Raw genomic sequence first — 22,545 nt, forward strand, 5'->3', positions numbered from 1 at the left:
AAAGTAAGAAAGAGAGAGAGAGAAAGAATCAAGGAAAGAAAGAGAGAAAGAAAGAAAAGAAGAGAGAAAGAGAGAGAGAGAAAGATTAGTCAGTGCTGCCCTCCTGTGGCAAAACACAGAAACTACAGTTGACTTGTTAACAAGTGTTTTTTATTGCTTCAGTATCAGATGCACGTGCAGAGTTTGAACTTGATGACATGACACATGGAACCATCACAAATCTAGTCAAATCAATTCTGAATAAAATCTGAAGAGTCATTAAATGGAAAAGTTCAAAGTGACAGAATCTCAAACTTTCATTCTGGGTCGTTTTAACTTTCAATACATGATTTTCTGTCTTTGTTTAAACCATAATCTCATCTATGATGTTCTGTCACCAACATAACTGTCAATAAAACAAAGTGTCAAATCATCAGGACCCCAAAATACAAGAGAAATCACACAGATGCTGCAAAAATAAAAAAAAATAAAAAATGCAGGTTTACAAACTAGTTATTGTGTCTTTTTCTTTTAAAGTCTTCAAACTAAAACCTCTCTGCTTGTCTCGACCTGTTAATCACTGTTGACACTGATCAACACTGAGTCGCTCTTCATCATCCATCGTCATCTGTCTCTGTCGTGTTCAGCCTGTTAAGATTTCAGCTTTATTCTTATTTTATCCTTTTTTTAATTGTCTATAAAAGCAGTGACAACACAACGGCTGCTTTGTTTTGTGTCATTTGTGATTTTCTTTTTCTCTATGTGAACATTTTGTTTCTGTCCGTAGTCGTTTTGTATGTGTTTAGGTTTGTTTTCTGTCTTTTATTTTGTGTTATATTTTGGTTGTTTTGCATCTTTGGGTTATTTCTCAAGAGGATTAGTTTGTGTCCAGCAGTTATTTATTATTATTTGGGTGGTTCTGCATCTCTTCGGAGTTGTTTCGTGTCCCTCTTTGTGTGTCGTTGTTATTTTCAGCATCATTTGTGGTCATTTTTGTCTCATTGCAGTTGTTGTGCGTCATATTTCTGGTAATTTAACGTCTCTTTTTGTTCCTCATGTCTTTAACCACTGCTCATTAGCACCACTTCAGCCATGTAGCTTAGCTTGTGTCACTCTATTCATGCTAATTGTTGGGTCCGCCATTTGTTTTCCCAGGTTTTTCTCTTTTTTTTTTTTAAAAGTCGGTTGGTGACGTCACGGGGCCGGTGCGCGTGCAGCTGTGCGCTGAGCTCGCGGCGCAGAAACTCTTCACCCGAAACTTGACGTTAAGAAACTGCGCAGTTACGTTCAAACTGCGCAGTTTGAACGTAACTGCGGCTTTGAGCGGTGTTGTCGTGTCCGCGGCTGCTTCGTGCGGAGCCGGAGCGTCTCACGGAGCCGAGCCGTGTTCGGGTGAACTTGTCCCGGGTTGTCGAGGCTGTGGTCGCGCGGCGGCTGCTGGATGTTTAGCGACGACACAACAACAGCAGCAGGAGCAGGAGGAGGAGGAACAATGTCGGGAGTTGTGACCTCCTCGTAAACAGCCTGTGGTTCTGACCCGGCTCCGTTTCACTTCCCCCGAGGACAACACCGGAGAGCGGAGAGGAGACATGGCCGAGGCTCGCTCCGAGGAAGAGGAGGAAAACATGAGGGAGAGCCGGGAGCAAGTGGTCCGACGACAGCCCCACACCTCCGGAGGTAAACGAGCCGAAATGTCCCCTGACATTCATCCTGTTTGTTCAGATTTCACCTGTTACACACTTCGTTTGTTCAGACATGTTGGGAAAACAAGTTGTCACAGGTTAGAATGTAAAAACAACATCACACAGAAACTTCCCAAGGTTTCTATAGAGTTCATGTTGATGAGAAGTTGTCACAAGTTAAATGGGAGTTTATGATGAAAATACAACTTTAAATGTCCAGATAACAGCTCAAAATACTCTTTTAACTAAATTATCTATATAGTAAATGTTGGAAAAGAAGTTGTCACAAGTTAAATGGGAACTTTTGATGTAAATATAACTTTAAATGTCCAGATAACAACTCGAAAACACTCCTGTGATTAGATTTTTATATTGTTTATGTTGAATTTCTGCGTTTGTCTCTTGGTTTTGTTCAGTTTTAGTTTCCTTGACTTCAATGGGATCCTCCTCGCTCCACGTCTGTGATATTTGATGTCTCCCTGTTAAATCTCTCATGGGACTGATGAACTGGATTTAAAATATCACCAAATTACTGCTTCAATTTGCTGAATATATATAAACTATGAGTGACTATAAGTTTATTTACTAGTTAAAGATATAGATTGCTTTTGAAAGTCAACAATGCCCATCTCAAATCTCCTCAATCCCAGGGTGGCAGTTTCTTTTTGTTCTGTACGATTAAAAATCCCGAAACAAAAACCTTTTCAGTTTATTGTGATGTATGATACAGGAGAGCGCCTCCTGCAGCCAGAACCGCAGAATGCTATCAGAACTATTGCTAATTAATTTTCTGGTAATTGACTAATGGCTCAATCAACTAATCGCTTAAGCATAAATTCTTTCACAAGTTTTAAGAGAATAAATATTTTAAAAATATACACCAGGCAGTTTGAATATGTTAACTTTGTGTTTATAGGAACCACAATTTCTTTAAAATACCTTTTTCGTATATTTGATAGACCAACATGTCTCCCTGTGCGCTCCCAGTCTCAAACTGCTGATGTGAGGTTCAGAGAGAGGTTGAACTTCACTGTGTGAGACTGTGGGTGTAACCTGCTCAAACCCAAAGCCATAAATTCTTGTATCAACATGTAAATATCTCATCATGTGGGTCAAAGTTCTCTCACTCACTCACAGACACACACACACACAGACACACACACACATTCCCAGTTGGCTGTAATGGTGCAGGCCTGTGCCAAGACTTAAAACCATTATGTACAAGTCTCATTCAGGGAAACACAAGATATAATTCAGCATGTCTCGCCTTTCAGCACCGTGTTTGTGTGTAAGGCAAGCGTATAATTTCACCGTCACTTCATCCCTCTGTTTAGGACGGGGCATATTTTTGGAAAATGACAAATACTTCCTGTTTCTTTCCTCTTTTGTACAAAGTGGTGGAAGTGGAGACGCATCGTCCATCTTTATTTTACAGTCTGTACTCGAATAGACGACGTAGAGTTTCCATTAAGTCTTGTGTTTGATGTGTTTTGATCCTGGTTTCAGTTTGTTTGGAATGAACACAAGGAGAAGTGGCTCTGACAGGTGATATCAGGTGATATCAGGTGACGGTTGATAATAGGGAACTGTGAACGGGCTTCAACATGGTTGACGCACACAGATCTGGGAGCATGTGTCCCTCCGAGTCTCAGTCAGCTGCTGTTGTGCAACATGTGATTGTGAGAAGCTGAGGTCGCTGAGTTTAGATCCAACATGTTTCTTATTTTTTTGTCCCTCACATTTGTTTTCCCAAGAGCGAACGTGCAGGAAATCTAGTTCAGAAATCCTTGAAAACGTTTGGACACTGACACATTTAGCGACGACACAAACTCAAAACTCTGGAAAGCACCAACAATAAGGTTGCGTGTTTGTGTGCAGCATTCCTCTTCTGTGGTTCTGCTCCCTGTGGATTTAACGGCAATCTGTGATTAATTTTTTTGGGCATCTGAACTCGGTTGTTTACCACAAGGTTTGTGTTCAGCCGCTCCTTAGCTTCGGGGCAAAATGTTGAAAGTCACTGTCTCGGGTCGAATTACACCTGCGTTAATAAAGGTTCTACTGACGTTTGGAGATTAAAGAGTGAAAGGTGCTGACTCGTGTTTTCCACTCGTATGAAACACTGCTCGTTCAATGTGAATGTGGTGACGTCATGCGTTAATGAACTGCATCGTGGTTCCGCTGCAGCCCAACAGAATTAATACCATGTGTGACTGCAGAGGGCGCTGTTGCTCAGTAAAGCTTACTTTGTGTTGTTTAAAGTAACGCACATTAATTCTGCTTCAAAGCAGAAACGTCATGATGACTGTCGATCATTCACTTTCCTAATTCCTAGAGACATTCCTTTAGTCTCTTTCATAACTTCCTTAAATCCCCAAGTCTTTCCCTTTTTAATGACGTTTCCTTCCGCAAAACAGGAAATCCCTTCTAGAGCTCATCTCTCACCTTTGACCTCTAACCTTGCCCCCTTGGTGCCTACCGGGAAAATCCAACAGATGACTGTCGGTGCGCTGCGGAGAATTTTTGCTGCGCTGTGCATTTGCATGTTTGAACGCAGCTCCAGCACAGCGCTCAGTCAGCCTGCTTCAGATCAAACATCTGGAAGTGTTAAAAGACCTGATGACTCCAGCAGAATCTCACCGTAGCCAATCACAGCCCCGCTTCCTGTATGGTCGCTGCCAACCAGAAAGCTGGGCAGCACAGCTGGGCGGTCCGGTCTGACGTTTGGAGAAGGAGAGAAGTAGAGAAGAAGAGGACAGAGTGGAGGAAAGAGAAATTTGGAGTTTTCAACAGAAGAATAAAAAGGATAGAATCAAATCTTTTCCAAACACGTCAACGCTTAGTTTCTCTGGACGCTGCCGGGAGCTGAGCTACTGATCAGTTGTGATGTGAAGAGAAGGAGAGGAGGTAGGAAATGTTCACAGAGAGAAAAAAGTTCTGTCCTCTTTCTTTTTCTTTGTTCACCTTGAAAGGTGATGACAGGCGGTTCAGACGAGGACACGTTTACTTTTCCCTTCATTCTCGTTTGTGAGTGCTCGTCATTGTGGTGATCGTTACCTGATCGTCAAACTAAAGTGTCAGCAGAGGACGGTGATGTGGCTCCTTTTTTATGGGTATTTTATTTTGAAGCAGGGGTGTTAAAACAGAGGGGGCAAAGCAGGCAATTATTTTCCGGCCCCTGTCAATTTTGTGAGAACCCCCTTGAATTCTATGATCAGCAACGTACCGAAGATGACGCAACGACACCTTGGTCGGAAACTCCCTAACGAGGCCCCGTGCCGCTAATTTTTTGCCAAAAGTTTCGCCATGTTAGAGGTTTGGTTAAAAATGGTTGTGGTTTTATGCATGGCCCCCCAGGTCCCTCATGCCTGGGGCCCACAAAGTCCCTTGAAACGCTCCTGTTTTGATGTGGTTTCTAAAGATGGTGCTGATTCCTTCATGTCAAGGTAAACACATTTTTGACGAACACAAGTGTCAATCACAATCTCTGTTTCTCTCTCCCTAGGTCGTCCTGACAGACGTAAGCCCGAGCATCGTCACAGGTAAAATGTTTTTCCTTTGGCTCCGTCCACACTTCCACACAACGTTATAAACGATAGAGATACAAACACCTTGAAAACCTTGGATGTGACAAAGGGAATTTCTCATAAAAAAAAAAAAAGACATCTGCCAAACTCAGAAACTACAGCCTGAAAAAAAGATTTATTTATTTATTTATTTTATTGTCAGTCTCTTATTTTGCTGTGTCATCGTGCCTCAGGGGATTTCCACTGTTTCACAACCTTCACTTTTAAAAGTAAAATAAACCCAAACCCGAGGCTCTGTTTCCCCAATAAACACTCACACACACACTTTTAAACCCTGTGACTTCTCTGGCTAGTTGCTATGCCAACCGGCCAACAGCACCAAATACTTTCAGGAGTGTGTCAGACCCAGAGATCCAAGGGGGTGGGGGTGCTTCTTTGATGAAAATAGTGTGGAGGAGCACATGTGTGAGTAGATTTTCTGTAGTGATGCTGTCTGCAGTATAGGTCATAAACCCTGCCTCCTCTATGTTAGCAGATGGGACATGGACCAAACAAAAAACTAGTAGACGTTAAACAGATTTTTCTCAAAGATTGTTTCTGTCGTTTTATAAAGTTCTTATCACACTGATGTTTGTTCAAGTGTTCACGTTTCTTCTAGTTATTTGATGATGTAAAAATGGGCTGTGACGTCATGATTGACAGCTAAGGCTGACTCGCGATTGGTCAGCTGCCTGTACGGGTGTGACCTTAGTGGAAACTAAACAGTGTTTACAAAGACTCGGCATAAAAAAAAAAATAGCATTGAGTTCAAATTAGTATCGTCTGTTTGTGTCTAAATAAAATCAGTACAATGAATTTACCAGGCTTCGCTCAGTGTTTTTGTTTTGTCCAACCCACTGGTCTTTTTTCAGTGAACAGTCGGATATGGAAAGAGGAGTATTTTTCCGTCAGTGTTGAAAGTGAAGCGGAGGGTTTGGACAGTGTCGGGGGGGTGAGTCACGTTGGTTTACAGCTCTGTGAGAAAGAGAGACGAGCACAGACAAAGAGCAGAAAACACTTCAACAGTTGAAAAGACAGCCTGAGAGAAATAAAAAGTTGCAGAAAGACGTCTGACCTCCTTCTGTCGTCTGGGTGAGTCGCTGCATCACAACAACTACGTCTCTCTTAAAGTGGGAAGAATTCTTGGCTCGGTTTCTGAACCTCGAGCCGCTGAAATATCTGTGAATCAGTTTGATCGGCCTGGATGCCAACAAGTTGACGACTGGGAAGAACCAGGGGAGAGTTTTCAAGTTCTTTCTTTCTCTGATTTCGGCAAATTCTTCATCCTGAAAGATTTTAAACAGTAAAAAAAAAAATCATTGAAAAAAAACCCCACAGAGGGTTTTAGTTAAAGAAAGTGGAGCAACATCAAAAAAAAGAGGTGGTGACATTTCTCTCGTGTGTTTGTTGTGGTAGGAGGAGGAGAAAACATTGAGCTAGCAGGTTTGTTACTCCCACACTTGACCAGTATGACCTCCATGTTTTCCGTCCGTATGTTGTGGTTTCACTGTAGGTGCGTAAACCTGACTCTTAAAGAAGTACAACACACAACGATACAAAGATAGTTTAGCTTCATTTTTTACAGTGGGAGGAAGTGGCGATGCATCGTCCATCTTTATTTAGAGTCTTGTGTTCGAGACCTTGGACCCGTCAACAATCTGTGGTTTTGAATCTGTTGTTAATTTGAGACTTGGGCCGTTGTTATTCCCCTAGAGCAAGGCAGCGAACACTCAGCTTCAAGAGAAAACAAACATTTTACAAATTACGTCATGAAAAATGTGGATGTGTGGGTTTCCAACACTGAGGAGTGGGTGGGACGAGCGAGCTATGTTTGTCACTGGAAAACCGAGCGAGAGAGAGAGCTTTAAAGAGGGAGGAGATGGAAACAGAGGTGAAATACTGTGACTCACAGTTTCCTTTTTTTCCTCTCTCTCTCTCTCTCTCTCTGTAGCCAGGGTCCTCTCTCGTCCATCAGAGCTGCCATCAAAAGAAGTGAGTGAAGTTCTTCTTTCTCTACGTCTTTAACATCTATTTAGTGATAGTGTCTTTACTGGAACTTTAAATAAAGGTTAGTTAAATGCAGCGGAGGTTGGACATGCTCATGTTCTTGAAATGACTGTTTGATAACTTCACCTAAATGTTCAGCCTCTGCTCGTTTCCCACACGTCATGTGACGCTCCAGTCGTCTGTGTTTAACTCTGAGCTGTTTCCTGTCCGTCAGCCTCCACCAGGTCGACCTCTCTCTCCGAGACGTCCAACACCAGAGAGCGAGACAGGGACCGAGAGCGAGACAGGAGGTGAGTCGCTGCCGGATCGCTGTGGTTTTATTTGAATTATTGTTGTCGTGTCAGGTTGTGCTTTTGGTCGGTTGTTGCAGCCCTGTTATCTGTACTTGTTGCCAGGCGACCGGAGATCACCATCCTGTCTGCAGAGCCGCTGGCCTCCACCTCCTGGTTCCCAGGGGCCTCTGGGGGTTTCCCACCACCCCCTCCTCCTGCCGCACAGATCTGGGGACCCACAATCCCTCCGTCCATACAGGTAATCAAGTCAATTTCATCGGAACTGGGTTGCAAAAAACATTATTAGCAACTAAGACGTGTTGCTAATGGGGAAAAGGAAGCAATTATTATAGTAGTAATGAGAATAAGGAAAAGATTGCATACAAAAAGATGGTAAACAGCATAAAGTGGACATTTAAACCTTTTTCTCTTTTCCAGTTGTATCTTTGTTGTGATTTTCCTTTTGACCTTGTTACTCTCCATCAGCCGCCTCCTTCGTACGAGGAGGTAATCAGGGAGAAGACACAGGAGCAGGTTCTCCTTCCTTCTTCTTCTTCCTCTTCATCCTCATCTTCATCCTTAACACGTCCGATTTCCACAACAACCATCGCCACACAGACTGACCCAGGATCTGCTCCTGATCCACAAGACCCTCAGGGCGAGTGCTGCTCATTATTATTCACTGTACTCTGACATTTTGATTGTGAATATTTACAAGAATAATTTATTCCTTTTGTAGTGAGAAGACCGGTGAGGCCCCCACGACCCTCCCCTCTCTCCCATCCTCCCAAATCATCTCACATCGATGACATCACCACCACCGCCAGCCAATCAACACTCACTTCCCTGAACAGTGACTGTGTCGGAACAAACACGGAGCCCGAGACGGTCACGCACGCCTCGGCACACACACAGTGCTGTGACGTCCTCACGCAGCTTTGTTCACCTTTGACCTCGACCACTTGTGCCCAAACTGACCAGCGGGATCAGGCTTTTGCTGCAGTTGACTCCGCAACTCCTCCCTCTGCTTCTTCTCAAGTCCCGTTGGAGCGTCCTAGACCACGCCCTCGCTCTAAGCTCGGTGTCCAGCCAATCAGCAGGAGCGAGGTCGAAGTTCAGACTTTGGTGAAGCTACGTGAGGACGGTTTGGCCACGCTCACCGCCCGTGCTCAGGCTGACACCCCCAACCAAGAAGTTAGTCAGGGGAAGTACCTGCAGGAGCTGCTCGACGCCTTCAGCTCAGACGACTGGGGCTTTCCTGATCCCCACAGCGACAGCAGTGGTCACAGCCAGTCAGAGAGCGAGGAAGAGGACATGGCGGCGCTGAAAGCGAGGATCCAAGCGTTCGAGCAGCAGCAGCAGGTGGCTGATGGGAGCTGTGGCGACACTAACGACAGAGACTTTGTTGTGACAAAGAAACCTGAACCCCGGCCACGCCCTCGTCTCCAACCGGCAAAATCTGCCCCTCCCACTGTCGCTCCAAAACCCAAAAACTTTTCACACACTTCCAAACCATCCAGCAAAGTCTTCTGGGAAGATGGTGCTTTGACAGCAGAGGTGTCAGAGTCGGTTGCACAGGAAACACGTGAATCTCTGTCTGAGGAGTCAAACGCTGAAACTCCAACGCCTCCAGAGTCAGCACCTTTTCTCCTGAAACCTGCTGCAGCACCTTGTGTCCTGAAACCTGCTGCAGCACCTTGTGTCCTGAAACCTGCTGCAGCACCTTGAAACCTTTAGTCGCACCAAAACCACAGTCTCCTACAGAAACACCCCCGTCATCTAACGTCTCTTCTCCTGCCTCGGCCCCCGTCCCGGCCCCCGTCCCGGCCCCCAGGCCCCCTCCACCCAAACTCACACCCTCTCTCAGTGAAGCTCCAAACCCCAAACCTCCACCCAGACCTCCAGTTGCCCCCAGGGCCGGCATCGGAGCAGCACAACAGGACAAGAGCAACACAGCTGGGCAAACCATCCCGACTCTTCCCCCGAGACCCTCAGTGGAGGTCAGCGGTGGAGCACAGGCCGAGCCTCAGGCTGAAGAGACGCAGGACGATGCAAAACCAACTGGTGAGTGTTATTAAACTGTAATCTGTACCTCTGCCTGCAGAGAGTGGGAACTCCAAAAACATTGTGTTGATATTGGATTAGGATTTGATATTTTATTAGTTATAAGAATGTATCGGTGCTTTAATGAAAGTTGCCTTCACCGAATCGTCTTTATCTCTTCTCCTCTGATTCTTGTTGTTGCAGTGAAAGTAGGAAGTGTTCGTCCAGGCGTCCCGACCAAACCGGCAGCGCTGACCTCACCACGCAGGGCCAGCGGTAAGAGAGTGTGTGTGTGTTTGTGTGTGTGTGAACACTAAGCTGGATGTAGCTGTAGCACAATGGAGCATTTGAAAGCTTACAGACGTAAACCTTGCGTCCTTGTTATGTGGCATAAATATGCAAACGTGGAGAGATTTAATGTGTGCGTGTATGTTACATTATGCAATCCAAACATTGTGAAAGACAAATGCTGTGATTGTGTGAGGAGAAAAAGAGCCCCCTCTGTTTGTGGTTTGTCAGAATAAACCTCTGTTCATTCTTTGTCTGAATGCTCCTGGTCCCGCCTCCAAGAAGCAGAGTCTGCTCTGATAGGTTTACTGTCTAAAGAGTGTCAGAGATGTCACGCCCCCGTACCCAGAGGCTTCCAGATTAACTGTGTGTGTGTGTGTGTGTGTGTGTGGGTGTGTGTGTGGGTGGGTGTGTGTGTGGGTGTGGGTGTGTACGTGAGATACTTTCCATACTTCTGATTTACCTGGAGCAGAATGTGTGGCTGCAGCTCCTTCACAGTAAAAGCCCAATTTACATGAGAACAATATGAAGTTTGTTTTGGTTTTAAATAAAGTTGGTAATGAGCAGTTTTGTTGTGTATTCTTTTCCTTTACTTCCTAAAATGTTAATTTCACTATTGTTCACTAACTTAACCTTCTGATATGAATAGGAAGTAATTATGAAATATATTTAAAACGTATTCTGACTTCTACTCCGCACCTTCAGTTCCAAATCTGGCTCCCAAACCTACTGGAACTTCACCAACGCCTCCGGATCCAAACCCGGTCTCATCCAAATCTGCAACTGCTCCGGCTCCAACCCCCAAACCATCAGCACCACCGGCCGCCACCGCCACTCCGGTTCCAGCCAAACCCCCCGTCACAGCTCCGGCTCCGTCCCTGAGGAAAAGCCCTGTGATCCAGCATAAAGCAGAAACTACCAGAGCTGCAAACCCCTCAGACCCTCCTCTTCCTCGCCGGTAAGACGGAGATTTCCTGAGTCTCGATGTGAGAGCAGCTCAGTGTAGATACAAATCAAGCACAGACACACAGAGAGATACAAGTACAGTCTGATAAATACAAACTCAATGATTCAGAACATTTACACTAAAGCAATGTAAGATTGAGGGAATAACACATTACAGGAGACATGATGGTTTTCAGTGTTTCTTTCTTCTGGTGTGGTTTTATTCCTCCGTGCCAGCAACACCTAGTGGCCGGAGGCATTTTGTTTTCAGGTTGTCCATCACATTTTTGTGATCGCGATACCTCTCGAGGGAATTTCAAGTCTGCCTTTAGAGAATTACTTCTTACACCTGAGTCACTCTGTTCTCCTCAGGCCCTCAGGGGAAAAGCTCCTCCCCCTCCGTCCTCCACCAATCAAATCCATTCCTGGGCGTCCGCCACCTCCAGCCGTCAACTCGACCTCCTCAGCCAACCAGATCCCTCCGTCTTCCAGAGCCAGTCCCACTCTCTCCGTGTCACCAGCCGCCCAGAGTTCACAGACCACTCCCCCTCCTGTAACAGCCAATCAGCTGCCGGCTCAGAGGCCCTCAAAAAGAGGACCCCCTCTTCCCCCCCGGCCCAAACCTGGACATCCTCTCTATACCAGCTACACGGTGTGGACACACACACACACACACACACACACAAATACAAGTTCATTTATTTTGAGGCCTGAGGTGTGTTATTTCACAATGTTGCCATAGAAACAGGAAGTCCTGATTGTCCTGGACGACCCGCTGCCCTCAGAGCGTCTCCCTGATGAAGGAGTTGGTCAAACCTCCGTTGTCCCGCTCATCAACCCATCACAGTGTCTCCTGGACTTGGACACACAACCAGAGCCTGTCCCTGATCAGGACGGCCAATCAAAACCCGCTCTGGAGGACGTCAGCCTATCGGAGTCACAGGTACCTGAACAGCTTTTCAAAGCTTTATGGTGTTGATATTATTTGATGTATATTTAAGGACGTATGAATGTAGACTGTAAATAAAGGTGGACGTAGACTCCGGGGTCAGAACTTCATGTTAAGTTGTTGTTTTCCTGTGTTGTTCAGTCCATCCTGCCCGTGCAGCCTCCTGAACAGAAAGATCAACCAGACCCTCCTCCCGTCAGGTCCGACGCACAAACACACAACATCATAAACTACACAACAGACCCTGAGTACTCGCTGTCTTCAGGAGACCCCGTTTTTAATCTGTCTTTCATTTCACAGCGGCCCTCGCTGCGTCGCCTTGTTCGACTACGAGGGCGAGGAGGGCGATGAGCTCACCTTCTCCCAGGGTGATGTCATCGCCCTGCTGGAGCTCAAAGGACAGGAGTGGGGGCGGGGCCAGATCCACGGGCGAATAGGAATATTCCCCCTGAGCTTCACTGAGGTGGTGGAGCCGCTTCCACAGACGCCGTCATCACTGGAGGAAACGACCAAGGCCACTGCGATGGATACGACAGTGATAGAAAGTAACGGTGGGCCGAGGAAAATTATCCTTTTTCATTTTCTTTAGAATAAGTTTAAATAATGTTTAAGCACTTTTCAGTTTAAAGGTGAAGATTCACTTCTCACAGCTTTAGATTTAAATGTAATGTTGCTTTATTTAGTACATTTGTCTTCCACAGAAGCAAAGACCTCACAGGACTCGAACTCTGAGGTGAGTGTGTCGAAGTCTGAAGTTGGTTTATATGAACATTTCCTACGTAAACTGTTTCCTCAATGATCAGATGATCTGATTTGTCTTTTAATGGTGTGTAATTACTGATGTGTTTGTAGGTGGAGGTGGAGGAGAAGGTGGAGGTGGAGGAGTGGGCTGTGGCTCTGTTTGACTTCCCCGGTCAGACTGAAGAGGATCTGTCCTTCCACAAGGGGGCACTGATCCGAGTGATTAAGCACATAGACGCTGAGTGGAGGAGAGGAAGACTGGAGGGGAGGGAGGGGCTTTACCCTGCTGCGTTCACACAGCCGCACCAGGGTACAACACACAAACACACAAATTCAGTCTTAAGTAAATGTAGTGGAATCCATTTTGATTAATCAAGATGTGATTTCACCTGTAGCAGGAAGAATAATCATTAATGAAAGTCGTTTGCGTCTAACTATTACTTCCTCCTGCTGTTCCCAGTCCAGCCAATCCCAGACCAGCAGTCGGCGGTTAAAGGGGCGGGCAAGGCTTTGTTTGACTTCACAGCGATGGGCGAGGACGAGCTCACGCTAAAGGTACGTGAGCGTCACGAGTAGCTGAGGTTTCATGACCTCGTTCTGAACCATAGACGTAAAATAAAGATGGGGTCAAAAATTCAAGATGGTGGCGCCCGTATTCGAGATATTTTGGAGGAAGTGGAAACGCGTCGTAATTCTTTATTTGCAGCCAAAACAATGTTCATTACACAAACTCAGATTTTCTTTGTTTAAAAAAAAAAACCCCTCCTTCCTTCTCTCGCTGTGTCCCCCTGCAGGCCGGTGATGATATAACACAGGTGGAGTCTGTGGATGAGCAGTGGATTCTGGGAGTTGTAGGTGGGAGACGTGGGATATTTCCGAAAAACTACATTTCTTTTCTCTGACGAGGACATTTTGACGAGGGGATTTTTAAAGAAAGATTGACTTCCTGTGTCTGTAGCTGCTCTCGGTCAAACGGGCGGGAAACGGCAGCGCCACCTACAGACAGTGTTTTTTTATTTCTTTTTTCTTTTTCTTCCTGGTCAGCTTTTATCGGCCGTTTGTGACTGAATTGAAGAAACAAAGAAGTCTTGACTTGATTTCGCCTTGAGACTTTGTCAGTGTCACGACGACGACGAAGAACGAGACGGACCTTCGCTGCCTTAACGACGGAATAAAACTGATATGGTGTCGTGTCCCACGTGATGTTTCCTCTGTGGAACTGGATTTTACTTTTTGGGGGATTTGACTCATGGACTCTGACGACTGCACCTTTAAGAGCCGCTGCTTTAACACGATTTCAGCTTCTCCTCTTTGTGTCTGATGACAGAAAGTTTAACAAAGACTTTTTACATCCTGCGTCAGTGTGCAGCTTCGGATCGGGACAGTTCCAGAGAGAGGACGACTGCTTCACTCGTTTTGTCTTTAACGAAGTGAAGCATGAAGAGCGTCTCATCCGGAGCAGATTAGAGACTGATTGAAACGTCCATATTGTTCAGCGGTGAGACAAATATCGACTCAACATTTTTCTGTTTCGTGAAGTTCTCACGTGTAGATATTTATGAAATAAAGTTAAATGATTTACGTTCCCGTTAAACTGGATCATTTTACACAAAGAAAACTGAAGTTACTTTTTATAACTTGTTTCTTCAGTGCCGAATATTTTCCAAAACTGCTCAAGAAAAAAAGTCGTTCTTTTATGTGAAGGAGCGATAACAGAAACATTTCACGGCACCTGAGAGAAACGCGTTTTGCACATATGGAAAATCGTTGGCAGTGACGAGAAATAAACTTAATTGGTATTAAACAGATTAAAATGATTAAATTCATATATGATTTATAATCTGGATTTAATGTCATATAATTCATACACAGTGAACTAGAGAATGTTGTAGTGACGCTTTGTGACGAGTAATTAGTCCAATGGAGGAAAACAAATCGAAGTCAGAATCTGAAGAGAGTTAAATTGTAAGTTTAGTCCACATATCATGTTGGCTTTATTCTGGTTATATCACTATTCTGGTAATGTTACAACTTTATTCTCGTAAATTACAAGTATCTTCTCAATGACGATATTATTCTCGTAATATTACGACTTTATTCTCAATATCTTAGATTTTTTTCAGGCTGGTTCTCACACATTTATTAGGACCATAGAAAACGTACTGTTCTTTAACTCTTTCTTTAATTGTCCCTCACGTGTTCCTCAACATTTCCTTTTTTACAACGATACATTTCAGAAAACAGCATCTCGTATTTCTGGACTGAATCCAGGTCATTCTCAACAAACTGAAACTTTTTTATTGCAGATGAAACGTGGACGACTTTCTCTCCTCTTCTCTAGATGTTGTCAGTGATGATGAATCTCGTTTGTCACATGTACAGATTAAAACTTACTGAATAACGTTTTTACGCAGACGTTATTTATCTCTGTAATTCGGATAGTTTTGTATTTCTGTTTATACCAGAACGTTTTCAGATAATTCAACCCCCCTAATTTACCAATGAGCACATCTTCAGGTAGTTTTGACGAGGACGATACACAGAAAAACTTCTTGTGTCTGTTTTCTGAGTCGTTTCACTTTAAAGCCTCGAGGTTTGAGTTACAGCCAATCAGAGTTCGAGAGAAAATCTTACAGGTTTCATCTGCATCAACGTAATTCTGTGTGTGTGTGTGTGTAAAAGTTTTATGTATAACCAAACATTCCAAGTTTTTAATCCAAATAAAGTTTTTAGGCATTTCAGTTGTTTCTGCACATTGTATATTTAATGTCTCTGCGCTGGCGAAAGGTCACAGTGACGTCATCTTTGTTAATAATGCAGCAGGAAGACGAGCGTGACGGGTTCACGTGATGCCACCGCATCAGTTTTATTTTCACAGTCCAATTAATCTTTCCTTGATACAAATCGGGGTTCGTGTTTCCTCCAAACGTCCCCGATCCCAACAAACATACAGGTTTCATATCAACACACATCGACATTACAGATCATCAAAACATGTCTACAACATGTCTTCAAAATTCTCACGTCTCCTTCCACTTTGAGCCGGGACTAGTTTTCCTAAAAGCGTCCCACAGGAAGAAAAACACTTTGACTGCAAACTGAGTCTTTGATTAGTTTAACAGAAATCTCTTACGGGCGATTACAGCAAATGTTGAAAGATTCTTTATTCAGATTTCTATCTGCCAGGTTGAAGGTTTACGTGAACCTTCTGGTCATTACAAGGAAATGATTGTCTTTCAAATTAGATAAGTTCAGAGGGTTGGGTTTTAAAACCTGTTGTGAAATAATTCAGCATAAATCCTGAAGATCAACCTCGGACTCCTTCTAGGAAAACCAGCCCCGTTTGGTTCATTAATCTAGTTCTGCTACTGCACTTTATAAAAAAAGTTTCTGTCTAAAATGAGGCATGATGTGAAATGATAACACACACACACGCGCACACACACATTGCATTTGATTTAAAAACACACACACAAAGGGCCTCACAGCTACAGCCACCCTGGGTCAAATCACTGAAATCTCCTCGGTCACAGTCGACCGAACCGAACCTGGTTCTCTTCAGGGTTTCGTAGATTTGCTCAAAACCAACAAGATGCTTCCTCAACATGAACGAAAACACAAATGAACTAACGCGTCGCAAACTCAGACCGAGTCAGCTTTGTTGTGTGTAATTCATCCTGCAGTGGACAGGGGGCAACAATGAGCCATCAGTCGATTTCACCCAAACTCGGCACCTTCTTCTTCCCTCAGTGCATGAAGTGTCAAGACAAAGTGAAACCAGGACCCAGCGACATGGAGGCCAGACTCCTCCCATCACGCCCGACACACCAGAGAGAAGTGACGACACGTCTTCTTCCGTCTTTTTTTTTGTTTCAACACAGGATGGCACATTTGGTCAAGGCAACACGTTTTCTCTCTTGTTCGCAATGTGAAACAAACTTCGGCTTCTTCTTCGACTGTAGCCAGACGGGTTTGACTCTAGTGTGAGTTAGAATATTACGTAATATGTAAACTTGCACAGAATACGAGCAGCTTTACATCGGAGAGCGGTCGGAGCGTTGACACGTGCTCGACGACCCAGGTGTGGCTGCAACGCGACAGAGTCGACACAAGGCTCCGTTCGGTTTGGTTTAAAGCAAAGAGAAAAGAATTAAGACTACTGGGTTCATAGCAGGCATAGAAGGTCAAAGGCCGAGCCACTGATCGGAATTCGAGCTGCAGTTCGAGGCGAGGGTCAGAGGTCGCTCCACAACGAGGGAACTGAGCGTCATCGTGTTAAAAACTTCCCCCGTTAGAAACTTAAAGATTAGTTGCTTAATGTTGTAATGTTTTTTTTTTATGTGTTTAAAGCGACCGAGTCCATTCAGTCCTTTGTTTTCCTCCAGTCGCCCTCGTCCTGGACGCTCGTTTCCCCCAAACTCTCAATCAGGGGCTCCGACGAAAAGGTAAAGGCCATGGAAAGGTCACGGTGAGGTCACAGCATCAGGTCATTGATCCACACGACGACTGACACTTTGTTTCAAGTTTTTGTTTTTTAAATGACCCCCCCCCCCCTCTCTTCATTAATGCAAACACACACACAAAATGCACATAGTGATCCTTTCAAGTTCAAACATTACAAATCAAATACACACTCACACTTATTTACACACACACACACACACACACCTTTCCTTCATCCGCACTGACCAGTAACATCAACAGACGGCATGAATGATGGAGCGATATGATTGGTGGATGACCCACGATGTCACCGTGTAAAGAGAGAGAATCCGTCGCTCTGACCAAACTCAACTTTCAGGTAAAAAACTCTTTCATCACAGTTCGTCAACACCCGTCAGAAACCTTGAATCTTTTGTTCTGTCTGTAACTTTTTTTTATTTGAATCAATAACTAACTATTAAAATACATTTTACTGTGTGAAAATGTCTCAGGTTCAATGTGGAAAATCACTAAATATACGGTGTCTGGGAAAACAAGGTTTTTTTCAGGGTGCTGACACATCGCGTCTTAGATTATTTCTTTTAAAACTTGTTTTTTGATTTTTTTTTCAAACTGCTACTATTTCCCTACTTCACGACTGACTCACACAGACAGACACCAACAGACGAGTGATATTTACAACATTTACAACATATTTCATCCTCCGTGAACTGGAGGTCTGGACTGGAACGTTCCCTTTAGCTCAGTCGTACGAAGGATCGCAACCTCAGAAGGTCGTTGGAATAAATTTCAGGGGTTTGTGAGTCGTTGCGTTAATTTTAGACACAATACGAAGCCTGAGGAACCGGCGAGGGACGGTGGGTCGGGAGTTGTGTAGAGAAGTCTCCATTGTTTTGAGTTTTTATTTTCCATACAATTAATCTGTCCACTCAAATATTTTTCATAAAAAGATTCAGATTCCAAAAAATCTTGAAATCGACCATAATTCCAGTTTAGAGACATTTTGAAACATCTTTTTTCCCCCCGTATTTTTATTTATATTTGGCCCAAATAATCTTCCATAGAAAAGTAATTTGGGCAGATTTTAAATTTGTTGTGAGGAATAGTTAAAATCCTTCTACCTCTAAAGCGGTAACATGCTGTTTGATTTCCTGGAAAAGGAGCAAATGTTTTATAATGTGTTAAGTAGTAAAGTTTTACTGGTGCTGATAGTTTAGAACATTAGAACAAAATATATATTTTCTTATCCCACTATTTGCTGTTTGTGTAAACCAAACACCAAAATGTATATTTGAAAACAATGAGCCTTGTGTATCAGTACAGTGCTAGTTTCTGAGGACCTGTGGAAGAAAGAGCATTTCGGATGTTAGGAGGAATTCATCAGCCGCGTAAACAGGCACAGTACTTGAATTTCTTCCTGGACTGGTGGGGACCAAGTAGAAGAAATGAGAAACGTCCTTCAGGCCAGCGGAAGGAGAGCAGGAGGGTCAAGGCAGGAGGAACGGGACGTTTCCCAGAATAAATGGAAGACATCCGGGTCACCGAGAGGCAGGGACTACGGAGAACAAGATCCCTAAACCACAGGGAGAGCTCTGTAAATGAAACACTGGTGTATATCAGTCCCATGAGACACCGGGTGGTGGAACGGTCCAGTAGCACCTTCACGCTGTTCCAGTGGTGATGTGGTGTCTGTCCTTCGAGCAGCAGTGGGAGACTCCTGTTACAGAGCAAAGTGGACGTTGGGTCGAGGTTGAATGGAGCTTATCCACGACGATGTAAATACTTTCCAGTACAGCAGCAGAGACGTGACTTCGTAAAGTCTTCGGTAGATTAAATGCTGTTCTACATCAGAGCTGAGGAAAGTCTCCAATTGATTAATTGGATATAATACTAAAGAACCTGTTTCCAGTTGAGCAGTCCAGCAAGTAAGATGGAAATCCTTTTGGTTTTTTGAAATCAATTCTAGACTGGAGGTTGGGGAACACTTTTGGTTTCCAGTAAATCAAGAAAGTGGAAAAAACGTTCTTAGATGTGGGTGAAGGAGCTCGTTTGGTCTCAAGTAAATGACCGAGGACGTGTCCTAGAGCATAGTTGTTGGTGGTTCTGGTCCAGTGGGTGAGATAGGACTGCTTCTAGACCAGAAGGATGTGGGAACCTGCTTAGTTTCCAGAGTTCTAGACCTAATTTTAGGGAGCTCATTTCGAGTATATGAAAAGGAAAGAGATATTGCTCTTCTACAGCTGATCAGAGGGTGTTTACACCAGGAACGAAGGAATGTTTTTTGGTTTCATGGATCACGACCAATTCTAGACCAGATTTCAGGGAACTGGTTTGGTTTCCAGTGGATGAAATAGATCTGCTAGACTGAGCAGGTGGGGTTTTCTTTGGAAAGACGTGTTCTAGACCAGATTTGAGGGAGCTAATTTCTAGTACATGAAATGGAAATAGATGTAGATCACCAGTGTGGGACCTTGTTTGGTTTCCAGAAGATAAAATACGATGAGGGAACATATGAGACTGATTTGAGGGAGCTAATTCCTATGTTCAAGAGCAGTGTTGAGGGAACTCCTTTGGTTCCCAGTTGATCAAAAGGCCAAGATCGAATGATGGAATTCTGGAAGAGTAATTTAGTTTCCAGAAAAATTGATCCGGACATTTTGTGTTTTTTTCACTGAGGAAAACAAGGAGGTGAACTTTCAAGAGGTGAGTTTTAGACCATAGGTGAAGGAACTTGTTTGGATTCCAGAATTGGTAATTCCTGCTCTGGTTCCAGTGCGTCTCCACTGGTCTGGTCTTCAGTGCTGCTCACAGCGTTGGAGTCGACGGGAGCTTCGTCCTAAACCAACACAGTCACCAGTAACAGCTGTTAGCGTTCAGCATTGGAATTCATTATGTTTTCATCTGTGTTAGTTAGTTAGTTAGTTAGTTGGCAGGATTACGCAAAAACTCGTGGACAGATTACCAACAGATTTTTCAGTGGACTGATAATTATGAGTGTGTTTGTAATTTAGTGCAGATCGGAAAAAAATCTGTATCTGGTGAAGTTAAATGTGGTTTCACTTGGAGACGGTTGGGCCTTAGTGGAGGTTTGAACTTTTCTGAGTGACATTCTAGATTTTTTATTTAGTTAATTCAACTTAAACGTCCTCAAGGTTATTGACGCTCAGGCTGTTTTACTGAGGCAGCTTTTGAAATAAGGAACAAGGAAGGAAGTTGTTTCACTTTTCACAGAGTAACAACAACTTCTGCTTTATGGTTAGTAACCATTGTGACTCATTTCTTCTCTAGTGGTCTGTACTGTAGGTGTGTAGTATTTGTGTGTGTGTGTGTGTTTTCTTACCGTCACCCAGCAGTGTAATAAAACTTCCTCTGCAGTGAAACGAGTGTCGACGTTCACCTGCAGCATCTGACTAATCAGCATCTGGGGAACAGGTCATGTGACAGTTAACAGCCTGCAGGGAACTGACCACTGTTCTTCTTTATGAGCTGTTTTATCAAACCTGTCTGTGACCGGCATGCGTTTACGTTGAATCCATTTAAAACAGAAGAAAACTTAAAAACGTGTTCTGAAGCTTCTTTTTTTAATAACTGCAAATGATGATGGACGACTCGTCTCCCCTTCCTCCCGTTCTACAAAAGTGAAGCCCATAATATTCCCACAAATCCTGGTCTGACCAATAAACGAGTCAATCTCAGCTGTCAATCATCTACGTCTAGCGTCAAATGGCTGTGGTACCTTCGCAGGCAGACTGATGGTGTCCCAGTCCGGAGATGGAAACTCCAGCTTCCCTCTGAGGATCTGATCGAACAGCTCCTCCTGCACGTTATTCTCACTGAGGAAGACGAGGAAACAGCTTTTTAATGAACCGACAAACATGACGAAGGTTATTTATCTGCTAAAAAACACATAAAAGTTCATGTTATAGAAAACAAGACACTATATTATACCAGGGACCAGATGGACACACATTTAAATCATCTGAATGAACGAGTGCAGGTTTTATTGTTGTTTATAAGAAGCTTTGTGTTCGCTGACCTCCGGAATGGAGGGAATCCACACAACAGGATGTAGGTGATGACTCCAGCCGCCCAGATGTCGACTTTGAGACCATAACTTCACAAACACACAGAACAGGTTCAAGTTCATTCTATACTTTAACAGAAATCTGACGAGTGACTCAAACAGTGAGTGAATCAAAGCCATAAAGACACTTAAACGTTTTCTCACCCGGTCTCTGCGATGATCTCCGGGGCGACGTACGTTGGCGTCCCGCAGACGGTGTACAGCGGCCCCTCCAAGACCGTCGCCAAACCAAAATCCCCCAACTTCAGGGACTTGGTGCCGTCTGGATACTCACACACCTGATCACACACTCCAGTTAACGCCTTAACTTTGTGTGTGTGTGTGTGTGTGTTTGCACGTGTGTGTGTGTGTGTGTTTACCAGCAGGTTCTCAGGCTTGATGTCGCGGTGGACGATGTTCATGCGGTGCAGGTACTTGACGGCTCCGGCCAGGTTGAAGACCATGGCGCTCGAGTCTCGCTCGCTGTACTTAGTGGAGGAGGTGATGGCGTCGAACAGGTCGCCGCCCTGGTGGAGGCAGAGGCATGAGAGTGGTGACGCTTTAAAGAAACGAGATGATGAGGATGAGGATGAGGAAGAGGAGGAAGAACCTTGACGAGCTCCATGACGAGGAACAGCTGAGACGGCGTTTCGTCCACCTCGATTAACTGGATGATGCTCGGATGTCGAACCCTCCGCAGGACCGCCACCTCGTTCTCTATCAGGTGCTCCTGTTCACACACACACACACACACACACACACACACACACACACACACACACACACACACACACACACACACACACACACACACACAGTGTGACACACTATCACTCCCGCTCTCGTGAACACAATATTTATATAAATATCAGTGTTACCTTCCCACAGCATCGAGCCTTGTCGATGATCTTCAGGGCGTATTCCTTTCCCGTCGACCTGTCAATCAAAACACTCAACCTGTCAATCAACAAACTCTGAACTAAAACAATCCACCTCCCAGTTTTTAAGGCTAACATTTGGAGTTTTGTGTTCTGGACGTTCCTCACCTCTCCACACACTCCTTCACCACAGCGAAGTTTCCATCTCCGATCACTTTCCCGACTTTGTATTTATCGTTGATGTTGGAGGAAGAAACCGTTCGATTCCCGTTAACTGTGAGAGGAGAACGATTGTTTTAGTCTTTACTCAGGATGTTTCACTGGTTTACTCCAGTTTGAAGAAGCCAATCTGAAGGTTTCAGAGTTTGACGACTTCGTGCTTCACTCTGACGCCTGAAGTTCAAACGTCTTTTCAGCCGGGACGAACCCTTGATGCTCTCAAGCTGCCGCTGGCTCCGACTTTTTCTTTTGAAAAAAAACTGTTTTTAAAAATTCACTTAGATTCTTAACTTAAAACTTAGTTTTTTTAAATCAGTGCGTGAACACACACCCTCGACAGTGGCGTCCTCCGGCTGCTCGGACTCTCCGTTGACGTCAGTGGAGGAGGATCGACGAGGAGAGATCTGGAGACAAGACGAGACAGACGTGAAAGTGTGGAAAGAGAAAAGATAGATTTTCTAACTCCAGATTTG

The 22,545-nt window shown here is 44.3% G+C and overlaps 2 protein-coding genes across 2 annotated transcripts in view; one reads left to right on the top strand and one right to left on the bottom strand.

Moving 5' to 3' along the window:
• Positions 1–1,168: 1,168 nt before the first annotated feature.
• On the top strand, positions 1,169–15,210 carry LOC118102874 (SH3 domain-containing protein 19). Its single transcript, XM_035149442.2, is given in 18 exon segments — positions 1,169–1,656; positions 5,164–5,200; positions 7,176–7,216; positions 7,446–7,521; positions 7,627–7,762; positions 7,990–8,161; positions 8,243–9,201; positions 9,204–9,567; positions 9,751–9,822; positions 10,540–10,792; positions 11,152–11,431; positions 11,522–11,722; positions 11,870–11,928; positions 12,029–12,279; positions 12,430–12,461; positions 12,581–12,779; positions 12,930–13,024; positions 13,264–15,210. Coding segments are annotated over 18 exon segments (3,423 nt in total). The 5' UTR covers positions 1,169–1,568; the 3' UTR covers positions 13,372–15,210.
• Positions 15,211–15,305: 95 nt separating this feature from the next.
• The window catches only part of LOC118102977 (serine/threonine-protein kinase DCLK2), a 14,434-nt gene continuing 7,194 nt past the window's right edge, over positions 15,306–22,545 (bottom strand). Inside the window, exons 7-16 of the mRNA XM_047338802.1 lie at positions 22,404–22,476; positions 22,022–22,127; positions 21,854–21,911; positions 21,586–21,705; positions 21,356–21,502; positions 21,141–21,274; positions 20,949–21,026; positions 20,649–20,745; positions 20,253–20,333; positions 15,306–19,748 (exon numbers count right to left, since the gene is read on the bottom strand). Of these exons, the coding sequence (XP_047194758.1) occupies positions 19,623–19,748; positions 20,253–20,333; positions 20,649–20,745; positions 20,949–21,026; positions 21,141–21,274; positions 21,356–21,502; positions 21,586–21,705; positions 21,854–21,911; positions 22,022–22,127; positions 22,404–22,476 (1,020 nt within the window). The 3' untranslated portion in view covers positions 15,306–19,622. The remainder of the gene's footprint in view (positions 19,749–20,252; positions 20,334–20,648; positions 20,746–20,948; positions 21,027–21,140; positions 21,275–21,355; positions 21,503–21,585; positions 21,706–21,853; positions 21,912–22,021; positions 22,128–22,403; positions 22,477–22,545) is intronic.

The sequence above is a fragment of the Hippoglossus stenolepis genome, chromosome 23 (genome assembly GCF_022539355.2).
Source record: "Hippoglossus stenolepis isolate QCI-W04-F060 chromosome 23, HSTE1.2, whole genome shotgun sequence".
In the NCBI taxonomy this organism is placed as follows: Eukaryota; Metazoa; Chordata; class Actinopteri; order Pleuronectiformes; family Pleuronectidae; genus Hippoglossus; species Hippoglossus stenolepis.